Genomic DNA, 13,131 nt, shown 5'->3' on the forward strand with positions numbered 1-13,131 from the left:
GTAGTACTATGATCCCCATTCATGGCACTGAATTTTCTATGACTCCCCCTCTATACCCTGTTAGCCACGACTGATTCCCCCCCTTCCCCTTGAAAACCGTGTGATCCCCAAAATCTTTATAACCGTCCCATCCCCGGGGAAAAATTATGACTGGACCCTCAGTTTCACTCGTAGTTTCCTTTTGTATAAATCCCGATACCAGGTCGAAACTAACTCACTCGGCAGTCCCACTTGTAGTAATTCGAATCAAAATCGATAGCGAAGATTGATCAAGAGAAAATTTGCAGTTGATAATGTGAAGGCGACCATCCCACGTTCACAATCTACAGATCATCCACCAGTCTCCGACTAAATCTCGTCTGCAGACGATCTCACAACTCGCACGAGGGAGACTAGTCGACTTGCCAAAATACCTCTGTGACGGTGATTATCTTCCAGGTCGTTTGGTTCATTAAGACGGTTGGTGGAAGGAAAAGTGTGTTGCTAAGCTACAGCGTCTCGTGGGTTAGTTTGAAATGTTTTCTTCGGGAGGCAGTTGATTTCTAGTCTCGATTTAAGCAAATTTCTCAAGAATTTGGCAAACATTTTTATTAGTCGAACTTTCATGAACAACACATTTTCGATTGTGCCATTCAAACACATCTACCGAAACGTGATTTTGATTCATTGATCCACTTTTATTTTCCCTTCATTTAACAGCAAAAGCAAAAACCCGCATGAAAAATCCCCTCCACTGAAATTAAAACATGATCATTGCTCAATGGTGCATGCAGATTAACCAATAATCCTTAACCTTGAGCAGACCATGCAGTTCAGCGTCTTCACTGAACAAAGATGTATCCGAAGGCCTTAATAGTTTGGTCTCCGTTGTCCCCGCCATACCTAGCTACGTTTCCGCATGGAACCTCGGCAGCCGGTGCCCATCCACCAAATCCGATACTGGAATCAGGGGAATGGCACTCATTTTGTTCGTTGGCGATGATGCCAATTCGTATCCTAGCATTAGATTTACTGCTCCCCTGCGTATTGAATCCTTCTCGATTGCAGTTTGGCTGGAGGGAGGCAGCGGGACCAACCAATCTCTTCCATGCATCACGACCCAGCGAGGTAGCACGGTATTGACCATCAGCGATGAGAGCATGCAGTGAGGCTGCTTTCTGATTCACTCGCAAGAACCTGGTTACGCCATTGACCTTCATGCCGAGACAGATTTTGGTAAAGGACGTGCTCCAGTAAGTTGGTAACAGGGTCTCTAAGTGGTCCAGCCCGGTGTCTCCATTTTCAGGAGAGACTGAAGACCTGGAAGACCACGCGCTTGATTTGTAATTGAAGTTGTGCTGCGGGATAAGGAAATTTTCCAGTTAGTATCGAAAGTAATGCGATGCTTCACTCTGTTTTATGAATGTTCCATCAAACTCGACCCAATCTCCTAACCAGTCAGATACTATTCTAGAGCATTTTTCAATTGAGGGTCGAAAGCAATCCGGAATTCCACTGGTTTTGCTTTACTTCGCCATGTGATTGGTCCAGAAAACTCGTGCCCCTCTCGACCAATTAAATCTAAAACTAACACCGTACATGACCTCGTCACTCGTGTTTTCCCGCTCTTTAGGCAGTTTGTTGTTTCTACTTTGAGTTCTCATTGGCTCTTCAGGAACTTTCCTCTCTTTAAACTGGCCATTACAATTGCTTTGGTTTTGGTTTTACGACACTCAATCGAACGGCGTTCTAAGGCCAACTGGGAAGTAGTCCTTCGAATTTTCCTGCACTTTGGAAAATTTGCTTTTTACTTTGTTTTTACTATGAGCTCTTATTGGCACTTCAGGATATTCTTCTTTCTTATGATGGTCTCTTGTCAGTTACTTTGAAGACTCAATCGCCATGTGCGTTACATTTAAGAATTACATACGTCTCAAAGTCTAAAAAGGCTGAGCCCTAGCTTGAGGACATCTTTGTTAGAGAAATAACCGTTTAAAGTACAACGATATATATATATATATATATATCTTTTAGGTACGGAGATTAGGAAAGCATTTTGAGTAACTGCGGTATATCTAGGATCGCTTAATGTGATACTAGTAGTGCAGTAACTGACTCAAGGAGACAATGTGAAAGAAGAAAAGGATTGAGAGAAATGAGAAGAGAGCCAAAGTTTTCATTCAATAAACTTGAAAACCTACGGCCCCATGAGTTAGTAGAGTTATGAAACCTGAAACACTTTGGAAATACCTTTGCACCGTCAATCTTCATGACCAGAGTCCATCCCCCACCACCGCAGTCTCCAAGTTCTCCATTCATGGAACAGTACACAGGCAGATATTCATTTCCGAGCTTTAGGTTATATGCCTTGTTTGGGCTGGTACTAATAAGAGAGCATCAGTGTAAAATAAGCGTTGAATCCTACACCAACCTTGTTCCCAGTGCCTTTCAAGGGAAAAGGCCCTGGGAACGAGGTTTATCCAACGAAATAGTTATTTGAAATGTCACACAACGCCAAAAGAAAGAAGCAGCACTGCGTGACATATCGTAAGGAAAAGCTGTGGAGAAGTCTTCGTTTAGCGCTCTTACTGTCCATGAGAGTACTACAGAGAAAAACAAAATCAAGGTTATTTGGATGAAGACGAGTGAAGATTTGTTACATAGATATTAAGTTGTTCAAAATATGCACTTGATGTGCAACTAAACAGGAGCTCAGATCCTCGTTATCAGAGAACAAAACCATCCAATCCAACCAGGTTCATTTTCTGTTGAATCACTCACTACCATTCCTGGTATCAGTTAACAAAAGAAACAAAACTTCAGACCCCTAGATAACAACAAACTTCCCTGGGATTCCAATATGATAATTTTTTATCATTCTTTTTTAGGGGCAAACCATTTGAAAATTTAAATTCATTTGAAAAAGGGAAGTGCTATGACACTCTAAACTTGAATAAATTCCTTTACGGTCAAATTTTGCGTATGTTTTTTTCGGCGCAATCCTATGCTGAAGAGTCAAGAAAGTTATTACGATACCGCCTTATCCAGAAGAGTTTAAAATATTGAATCACTCACACAAATTCTGGTACTGTTTATCAAAAGAAGCAAAATCATAAATCCGTGGATGAAAATAAACTCACCGGGATTCTACAAGATTTAATCTTTTATTTTTTTTTTCTATCTTACCTCCTTGGGACCAATTGTCATTTATCGGCTGGAGTGGTGCCTGAGGGAGGACGGGGAGGGGGTAGGTCATAAGATTTTGGGCAGGGGACATACGCTTTTACGGGGAATCAAGAAGAGATCAGTTGTCGTTATCAGAGTATACGGGGGGCGGCTTTTTAACATCGACTGCTGTTGAGAGACAGTCATTAGATAACTATAGAGCCTGAGGGGGGTTCAGGTAAATTTTTGTTGTTACACAACCAAAGTCCCGCCCCCCTCCCTCTCTCTCTCTCTCTGCCGTGATTAAAATTTACTGGTGCCTAAGCTGCAGAGCCATTTGAAATTTAACCTTACTTGCCAAGGAGAAGAAATGAAGAAATTATCAACTGACATTATTCTTCATAGGTGCACAAGTATTTTGTATGCTTTAGCCATCCTCCCCCGCCCCACAAATTTAATAATTGATCGGCCTACCAGTCCTTTTCGTATATTTCTTTGCAAGAACTTGAGGGCGTTGGTTCTGAAGAGATGAGAACAGCTATTAATATTAGGCAATCATTTATAAGTGAATACAGCAGAAATTCCAAACAATGTTAACGATGAATTTTAGTCCAACCAAAAATCAGAACCGTCATAGTAACAAAGGTGTGATGTAGCGGTTAACGTTGAAACGACAGAAATGATCATTCTAAACCGTACCCGGTGTACAGCAGTCCTGTTTCTTCTTGATCAAGTCCTCAAGATGTGACAACTTCTTCAATATTTTTCTGCAAAGTTTATTTCTCTTAACAGCGTCAGCGCCAATGGCGAGAAAAACCAGGAAGATGAGCGCACAGTATTTCATCTCTGCCCTTTCACTGTCTTGAGTACTCCTGATTTCAGTGAGTCTCGATAATATCTAAGGAGGCAATGGCAAACCCTAATGTTCCTAACTGGCTAATCCGTTTAGTAGTGGACAAAGTAAAGACTTTGTCCAAAGTTGATTTCTGAAGAGCAGATATCCATCCTTACTTGTTCACGGTTTGGGTTAACAACTTCCCAGGAACTCTTTGAAGTGACTCTCTAAATTTACAACAGGACAAAGCTGGTGCAACAAAAGGCAAACTTTCCTGCGTTCTAAACGGGAATCAGATTCTATTTTTCTAAAAACGTTTTTATTAGTTTTTTTTTCTTGGCCAAGCTACGTTGATCAGACGAGCAGATTACATATAAGAATCATTCTTACAGCAATTTTTTTCTGCACAAAATCCCCACGAAGGTTTCTATATAACTCCACAATGACTCAACTTGCACGGAATATTTATCCGGTGCACCATCGACATTTCTTCGATCTATGTACTTAGTTCGTAACTTCTCTCTCAGCCCTTTAATTCCATAAAGGTTTAGGCCATACTTTCAAAACGCTTTGAGAAGCGGAAATCTAGCATCTTATTTAGACTTGCTAAAAGTTAGGATAAAGATGGGTAAGTACGGCCTCCGAAATTTGAGACATTGCACTGAACACGTAATGTTATTCAAAAAACAAAGACATCCCTTACCTAAAGAAGTTATCTTGCCCAGTTTTAGTAGTGGTCTGCAAAAAAATACGAAAGTGCCAACACCTGATGTATCTTAAATACAACTCCACCATAAGTCTACGAGATAGGAGTGACACGAGCACGCTATTCGTACGAATGTAAGTTAAAAACATGACTGATTTTGACATATGCAATGAAAAAGTTGTCATGATGGCTAATTTTAAAACTTCAAAACAAACAGTAATAATATATCTATCAAAGTCATCACTTTGTTCTTGACAATAGATCATACGTACAATACTCACAAATCAGGTTTACTTTTCCTAATTTCCTTCCAATAACACTTGGCATGCCTCCACTTAATAATTTCTCGACAATTCTCTTTTCAACAAGGTAGAGAAAATGTTTTAATTAATCTCTAATAAGTTGATAAAACCCCCCTCCTTCCTCCAACAATGTTGCAATACAATTTTTTTTTTGTTAAGCTAAAACATGGCTGATCTTGACTCGTACAATTATAAAAATTTTCATAATGGCCAATTTGTGAAACTTCAAAACAAATGGTAATATTTCTTTCTATTAGAGTAATTACATTGTTTTTGATAATAGATCAGATGTACAGTACTCACAAGATCGACGTACAACGAGAAAATTTATCATAATGGCTAAAATTAAAACTTCAAAACAAACAGTAATAATTTATTTAATCAGAGTCATTACTTTGTTATTGACAATAGATCATAGGCAGAATACTCACAAAGTAGGTTTACTTTTCCTAATTTCCTTCCAATAACACTTGGCATGCCTCCACTCAGTAATTGCTCGACAATCCTCTATTCAACAAGGTAGAGAAAATGCTTTAAATTAATCTCTAATAAGTTACTAAAATCCCCCTTCCTCCAACAATGTTGCAATACAGTTTTTTCTTAAGTTAAACATGGCTGATTTGACTTGTGCAATAATTAAGAAAAAAACTGATAGTGGCCAATTTGTAAAACTTCAAAACAAACAGCAATATTTCTTTCTATCCGAGTCATTACTTTGTTTTTTGCTATAGATCATAGAAACAATACTCACAAGCTCAATTTAATATTTTTAATTTCTCTTATACGACAGTTGGCACACCTCTCCCTTCTAATTGGTCAACAATCTTCTACTAAACATAACAAGCAGAATTCTTTACATTCGTCTTTGATATTGTACATGCAAGTCCTCCTCCCTTGCCACTAACAACGTGAAAACACATTTTTTGACCATTTTGTTGTTCATTGTACGTAATAATCAGATACTCATATATATATATATATATATATTTATTATCCAACTACACCTAGACGAATACAAATAACGCCATAGACGAGTACAAGTATCACGCGGTATTTGTACTCGTCTATTGAATTACCGGTTAAACAGGTTTTCTCACATCGCGCAAGCGAAGAATTGGATTGTAGTTACGAAAAAAAAAAAAACAAATGGCGGACAATTTGAATCATATTTCCGACGACGAAGAGTCAGAATGGCTGGCAAATATAGATCCAAGTTCATTAGATGAATCGAACGAAGAAAAACAGCTTGACGACCAGAACATTTCTTCATTTAATGAAGAAAATAGAAACAGCAGCACAACAACGCGCCAATTCCGTTCCGCTTCGCATACTTCTGTTACGCACTCCCCGTAAATAAACATCCGCGAAATTCGCCCACACTGAAATAACAGTTTGGCGTGTTGGATAATAAATAACTTATTAGACGTTTTGTTGTGTAGTATCGCTGAGTATTTTTACTCGTTATTTTTATTTCGACTCGCCCTACGGGCTCGTCAAAATACGGCACAACTCGTAAAAATACTCAGCTATACTACACATTAAAACGTCTAATAAGATATATATATATTTATATAATAATTCGTGAACTTGAGTAGAATAAATCTATAGAGCGCTCAACTCTGAGAGGAGCAGTAATAATAGTAATAATGATCAATGGTGGCAAAACTTCAGTTCATCGTTTTAATGCGACAACGCTGTTTCGTATGGTCAGAGAATGACCACACTCATCAGGCAATATCAACGAGTGTGGTCATTCTCTGACCATACAAAACAGCGTTGTCGCATTAAAACGATGAACTGAAGTTTTGCTACCATTGATCATTATTATATTTGCCGTAATAGTTTTCTAGCGAGAGAAGAGCATTGTAATCCGCACTTCAACCAAACAGCAATGCGGAAACACTGATTCTCAACATTGATGCATCCTTCAGGGACAGAGGACGTTTCGGAAGATCATTACCCAGTGGGTTTTCGACACAAATACTGCTTACTTGTCGGGCCTTGATTTCAAATTTCCTCCTGTTTCTTTCATTGACGGCTTTTCTTCTTCTTCTTCTTCTTCTTCTTCTTCTTCTTCTTCTTCTTCTTCTTCTTCTTCTTCTTCTTCTTCTTCGTCTTCTTCTTCTTCTTCTTCTTCTTCTTCTTCATCTTCTTCTTCTTCTTCTTCTTCTTCTTCTTCTTCTTCATCTTCTTCTTCTTCTTCTTCTTCTTCTTCTTCTTCTTCTTCTTCTTCTTCTTCCCTTGCCGGTGTTGTCTTTAAATAGTCTTGTACCCAGATCCTATCGTGTAACAGTAATTTTAAAGCTAAGCCGGTGGAAGGACTGGGTACGAGACCAGTCTTTATGTGGGTCTTTAATATGTTACGAAAACTTTTAAAGCAGAAGTGAAAACAATAGTAATGATGAGAGCGATAAAGATTCCATCAATTCTGTGGTGATGGTGATTCGACGAATGATGTCATTCTTGCTTTAATCGATGGCGAGAAAGAAATTAAGAGCTTAAATATGACAAGCTAAGGAATGATCCATAAACAGAAGATTGGAAATAGACTTTTCTTTCGTTTTAGTCTTGATTGAATCTCTCTATGTTTGAAAAACAGGGTAGAAATGTCACAACAAACAGACAGGAATTACTTTTCAATGAACGGCTAAGAGGCTGCTACATCTGTAGAATGAGTTGTTATCAGTTTCAAATTAAACAAAAAGTTACAAATCCTGCTGTACACTGCTAAATACAGGTATGTCATCTTTAATGATGAAGTCTTTTTTTCAGGGGGAAAGAGGGGTGGGCATATTTTGATTATGCCGGTAAAATGCTGGAAGCTTGCTCACTAGAATGGATCGCGTAATTCCGAAAGTTGCTAAGAAATTGCCAAAAAATCCAAAAAATTGCTAACTAAATTTCAAAAGTTGCAGCTTTAATTACTTGATTGTTTTATGTAAAAGTTCATTAAAAGCTACATTTTTTATTTTTCGAAATAATTTCTAACATCGGTCTAGAAATTACTTGAAACTTAGCTTTAAATAGTTTCTCGCAATGTCCTCGCACTTCCATTCGTGGGTGGTGAATTGACTGGTGTTTTACGTCATTTCAAAGGCTTGCGAAACGTTGTCAAATTACAGGCTATGTCTTTCTCCAAGGTAATTTGGTTATATCAACTAAGCTGAAATTTTAAATTGGCCACCGTGAAGAGTTAAAAAGCTGACGTTTCGAACGTTAACCCTTCGTCAGAGCGAATGACGAAGGGCTAACGCTCGAAATGTCAGCTTTTTACTCTTTACGGTGGCCAATCTACAATTTCAACTTCGTTTATAAAACCAAATTACCTTGTTACCCCACTGCCACGCAGCACCACAGTTTCTTTAGAAACTTACCCCCTTTATTCATTTGTTTTTCCTCCAAGGTTGATAACATTCAAGAAATTCGCATAAATAAAGACTTTATGAAGTCATCGACTTGATATGAGCTCTGAACCTTGGTCAACAATTGCTCACAAAAGGTAAAAAAGTGCTCGAGGTTACTGGAACTGCAAAAAGTTGCATCAATCGCCGAAAGTTGCTCAAAAGTTGCCGAGCGCGATCGGATTTTCCGAAGGTAAGTTTTAGTTGAAAAATCATTGTTTGGATTTCACTTATTTTGATTTTTCCAAAACAGTCGATAGTTTTGAGATGCATTGACTTTTCCAACAGGTGTATTGAGGAATTACTTTAGTGGACTTTCAGCTGCGCTTTAAGGTGGTATGATACCTTCAAAAAGGGAAATTTTTTACATTATTTGAAACATTTTTAATAGTCCCTCCAGTGATAACACTCACTGAGAGAAATTGTTTGGCACTGTTGTTGACACCATCTGTTACTATAGCAACAGGACCACGCCCACCAAACCCTCATTTTACAGGCATCACGCCAACAACAATAACTCTATAACAAAAAATCCCATGGCTCTGAAATTTTCAGGATGTCTTATGCATAGATGGATCTGTGCAATGAACCTAAAGCATTTTATACAACATGATTATAACCATGTCAAATAATGAAAAACTTTCACATAAACAAATAATGGGCCCCTTCTGGAAAAAAATTTGCCTGCCATTGAATCATCAATTTACCTTTGTACTTTGTTTTAGGTTTACTGCACAGAAACACCATTCAAGATTTTCTGTGGAAAATTTCATGAAATTATCTTAAATAGTTTTTGAACTGAACATGTTGAGCTACTCAGAGTTCTATCAAAATGCAGTTTGATGGAAAAATGCATTTAAAAGTTGTATTTGGGTTTGAAAACCCTCTGTTCAATCTCTGAGCAAAGGAAGTGTCTTAAAATGCTCCAGCAGCATAAGTAACACCCTCTGCTTGTTGGTTCTTGTCTTCTTTCTTCTTTCTTTGTCCCCTTAGGACCTTTCTCCTCTTTTTCCTTTCCTCACTGTGTTTGTACTCAGCACCATGAATTCGATCCATGTCAAGGTGCCTACACCCCTCTTCTGTGTATTTTCCTGGGGAAATTTTGAGTGCTTTTAGAAGCAGTAGAACAGTCCTTGCTCCAATATTGAAGTGGCTTATGGCATCAAACAAGCCAAATTCCAGCAAGTCAGCTCCCACGAAAACTTCCTTGGGAATGCGCTCCCACACCATTCCATTTACAGCTTCATTCTGGTTTTGGGTTTTTCCATGGAGGCATTTTTCTAACAAAGAATCTTCACTTAATCTTTGGTATACAGGTTTGACTTTTGCAATCACAGCATCAGGCAAACCAGGAGAATGTTTAAAACTGTTTCTGTCTCGCTTGAAACCACACCAGCTCGAGAGTCCAGTTGGACAGTGGGTGTGAAGATCACGCCGTTCACTTGAGGCACAATGGAAGAAACTTGCATGTATTGCCTTTCTCATTCCATTCAAGTCTCCAACATTAGAACGAATAGCAATTCCATAGTAGTTCTGAAGTTTGTCAATCATGGCATCAGTGAGTTTTCCTTTCCCACCAAGAGCAGGAGTTTCTTTCTTTAGTTTTCTGAGTGCTGTGCCAACTCGTTTTTGCACATGTCCTATACATTCTTTCTTAGCAATTTGTATTCCATCTGCAGAGTAAACATCCTTGACTCTATTGTAACTTTTGCTGTCACCATCTGAATACAAGTCAGTATAACGAAGCTTGTGAGTTGCAACAGACCGTCTAAAAATACGATCTGCACCCTCTGATTCCATGGCTGGGGCAGAGCCCTTATAATTAGCTTTGCAGTTATTGTGTTCTGCCCTCCATCTATGGTACTCCTCACTGTCTTTATCTAAATGGGAGTGAAGCTGACATTTTTTACAAACTTTAGTGAGAGGTTCTGCATCCAAAACTTTACCAGTATCAATTGACATGACAATCACGCAACCATTCTGTGAAGAATATCCTCTCTTCTGCCAGGTACCGTCACATGAAACGCCACAATTCACTAAATCATCTTCACGAGCATGCTGGGCATCCCTGATTTCTTTTGCTGCACTGGACATACCATCCTTAGCAATAACTTTCACATGTTTAGCAATCGTTCTTGCATTTTTTTGATATGCCCTTGCTGTTGGAGGCGGTGGCATATTCATTAATGAGCAAAATTTCTTCGCTCCACTGTGCCCTCTTCCTATCGATCTCATGGAATACACTAAACGCCTATTCGCCTCAAAACTTAAAGTCTGCTTTTTAGATGTCCAAAACTCATGTTTCCAGCCACAACTCTCGCAAAAGACTCGAAGACTCGAAGCACATCCCTTACTTTCTAAGTGGTTTTCCCAAAGCACGATGCTGAATTCTCCACAATCAGCACACCTCATGGCACAAAATGCCATGCCGAGTAGCTCCAAGTCGACAAACCTGAAGCCCGTTAATGTTGCCTCCTCTTCGTAAGGTTCTTCAACTTTGCCAGGTTTTGATTCCATGGCATCGGACTTAAGCAAAAGCTTTTCCGAAGACACAGACTTCTTAGTATGTTGACCGAGGGTGTTCGAACCATGTGCTTCTTCTTTCGCTTCTTTCGTCCTCTTGGCATTTTCTTTCGAAGGTTTCGTGAATTGATTTCCCGAAAACTTCCTTTTAGGACGCCTTATTGCACGATGCTTCGGAGGCATGGTTGTTAACGTGAAAAAAGAACGAGAAACAGGATAAAAAACTCAAAACGCCACGCCACTAGTATTGTTGTGAATTTCGCAACGACAATTTTTCGTGTTTCGCAGGCTCATCAACTACGATGGGCTAATCGTTGTTATGTACGGGGAAACAGAGAGTCCCTTGTCACGCAACGATCGTTTTCCGGGCGAAAACAACTATCCTTGGGTTTCACCCACGTGACCAATACCTTAGCAACGGTTACTATCCGCCATCTTGGTGTCCCTCGAGCGTAAACAAACCGTATCTAACGAAGAGTTCATGTGAGAAAGAAGGGATGGTTTTATGCATTGTGGTTGGCTGTTCTAGCAAAAGTGGAAAGCATAAAGACTAAGGATTTTTTCGTATAATAATTTAATAATTTTATTATTTCTATAGCGCAAAATTAATTAGATATATGATCTAATGCGCTATACCTAAGATCATTACAAATCAAGGGGAAGAACAGGAGGAACTAAAAGTTGTTGTATGGTTCGAGGCTTGCGGCTGTTGTAGATGCGCGATTTTTTGGTCGAGCTTTTCTTTGAGCTTCTTAGCCGATGAGAAATCGATGTCTTTAGCCCTCGCATACGGCACTTCATTGACATATGTCGGCAAAATCCATGAGCATTTTACCTGAGTGCAAGCAAGCTTGGGGTGTCACGAAAACTGACACCCCGAAAACTCAGACCTCAGACCCCGAAAACTCAGACCCCTCGAAAATTCAAGAGATAAACTCAACTCATGATCACTCCTGGTAATGCCGCGTGTACTGTTGACCTTTTGGGTCTTGATCCAATTGAAGCAGCAAAAACAAGGCCTCGAGTTGCACGTTTCGCAAAATCGTCCGATGGTTGAGTATTAAAGCATTTTAGAGTGACACAAGACTTCATTTAGCTTAGATCTCCTCCATTTTTCCCGTTAATTTTGAGCTTTTCGTTCACAGTTAACTGGATCAAATGCGCTCGCTCCAACACCAAAGTATTCAAATGTGGCGTGATTTTGACGAGCCGAAAGGGACGTTTGTTTACTTTTTTGTACTTCGTCGCACAGATCCTTGTTGTCGCTCTGTTAAAATTCTTAAATATTTCGCGATAATAATTGATACAAACAGAGACTCGGCCCACCAGTCCCAAAACGAAGACAATTTTGCGACCCTTGGGCTAGACTTCTTAAATGAGGCAGAAAGAGAAAAACAACGGGAAAGAAGACTCGGCATCATCGCCGTCACGATTCGCTTCACTGAAGAATCACTCTTGATATTGTTGTCCGTCTTTCGCGTCGGATTTGTTGCATTATTCCACCGGTTATCTTATAAAACAATTGGTTCATGCTTTATGCTATGCACTATCGAATTATGGAGCACTTCGGAAGCTTGGAGAACACTTCGAGGGATCTGAGTTTTCTGTGTCTGAGTTTTCGTGACACCCAGCGAGCTTGCCATGAATTCGAGTAGTTGCCTCCAACATAAAATAAAACACTCGCGATATGTGAGCATGCCTCAGCCAGTCCAGCTTTGCATCCCAAGCAATGGGCTGACAAAATAGTCCCATCGTTTTCGGAAATGACCCAAATGTTCACATGATGTGAATGCCAAACTCGTGCTCTCACGACATACTTTCCGACGATTACTTTGCCTACAACTGAGGTTACAAATCCCGACATCATTTGATTAAACGCCTCTAGGCTCTTGAACGCCTTGAACTGCTTCTTGCTGTAGAAGATGGTCTCAAGAATGAGGTAACTCAGCACGTCCGACACTTCCACAGGAGGCAAGCATTTTGGACTAAACTTCTCGGCTGGTATGCTTGCAGGGTCAACCCCGATGACCGAGATCTTTTGCAAACATCTTTCCTTCCAACTCTCTAAGCTTTCGGCATACTCAGAGAGCACTGGGATACCTTAAGATGAATGCCAGATACTTTTATCCCTTTTTTCTTTCTGGATATTCATGTAGTTGGCGAAATATTACGGCGATAAGAGAGAGGGCTTCACCATAGAAATCGACTAATTATTCATAA

The 13,131-nt window shown here is 39.5% G+C and overlaps 2 protein-coding genes and 1 pseudogene across 4 annotated transcripts; all 3 read right to left on the reverse strand.

The window, feature by feature from the left end:
- Positions 1-573: 573 nt before the first annotated feature.
- On the reverse strand, positions 574-7,118 carry LOC148730886 (putative skeletal organic matrix protein 5). 3 transcript variants are annotated; one of them, XM_088759596.1, is made up of 8 exons: positions 6,979-7,118; positions 5,419-5,494; positions 4,967-5,042; positions 4,683-4,717; positions 3,844-4,042; positions 3,619-3,664; positions 2,230-2,362; positions 574-1,337 (listed from the first exon to the last, which is right to left on the reverse strand). In XM_088759596.1, the coding sequence occupies exons 5-8, from the start codon at positions 3,986-3,988 to the stop codon at positions 822-824; spliced, it is 840 nt and encodes a 279-aa protein (XP_088615722.1). In that variant the 5' UTR covers positions 3,989-4,042; positions 4,683-4,717; positions 4,967-5,042; positions 5,419-5,494; positions 6,979-7,118; the 3' UTR covers positions 574-821. The 3 variants fall into 3 exon arrangements, with proteins under 3 accessions (XP_088615722.1, XP_088615721.1, XP_088615720.1); XM_088759595.1 differs by lacking the exon at positions 4,967-5,042; XM_088759594.1 differs by lacking the exons at positions 4,967-5,042; positions 5,419-5,494; positions 6,979-7,118 and having other exon boundaries at positions 4,683-4,830.
- A 1,362-nt stretch (positions 7,119-8,480) lies between these two features.
- Positions 8,481-11,094, reverse strand: LOC111338439 (uncharacterized). The gene has a single exon (XM_088759592.1). The coding sequence runs from the start codon at positions 11,092-11,094 to the stop codon at positions 9,304-9,306; it is 1,791 nt and encodes a 596-aa protein (XP_088615718.1). The 3' UTR covers positions 8,481-9,303.
- LOC148730887 (uncharacterized) lies at positions 10,995-13,108 on the reverse strand (annotated as a pseudogene).
- Between the last annotated feature and the right edge of the window lie 23 nt (positions 13,109-13,131).

This window comes from Stylophora pistillata, chromosome 5, assembly GCF_964205215.1.
Source record: "Stylophora pistillata chromosome 5, jaStyPist1.2, whole genome shotgun sequence".
NCBI classification, from domain to species: domain Eukaryota; kingdom Metazoa; phylum Cnidaria; class Anthozoa; order Scleractinia; family Pocilloporidae; genus Stylophora; species Stylophora pistillata.

Coding starts and splice junctions, on each gene's coding strand:
- LOC111338439 (XM_088759592.1), bottom strand. CDS start 11,094: ATGCCTCCGAAGCATCGTGCAATAAGGCGTCCTAAAAGGAAGTTTTCG.
- LOC148730886 (XM_088759595.1), bottom strand. CDS start 3,988: ATGAAATACTGTGCGCTCATCTTCCTGGTTTTTCTCGCCATTGGCGCT. Junction 3,665..3,843: donor ACAGGACTGCTGTACACCGG/GTACGGTTTAGA, acceptor TCATCTCTTCAG/AACCAACGCCCTCAAGTTCT. Junction 2,363..3,618: donor GAAATATACGAAAAGGACTG/GTAGGCCGATCA, acceptor CTCTCTTATTAG/TACCAGCCCAAACAAGGCAT.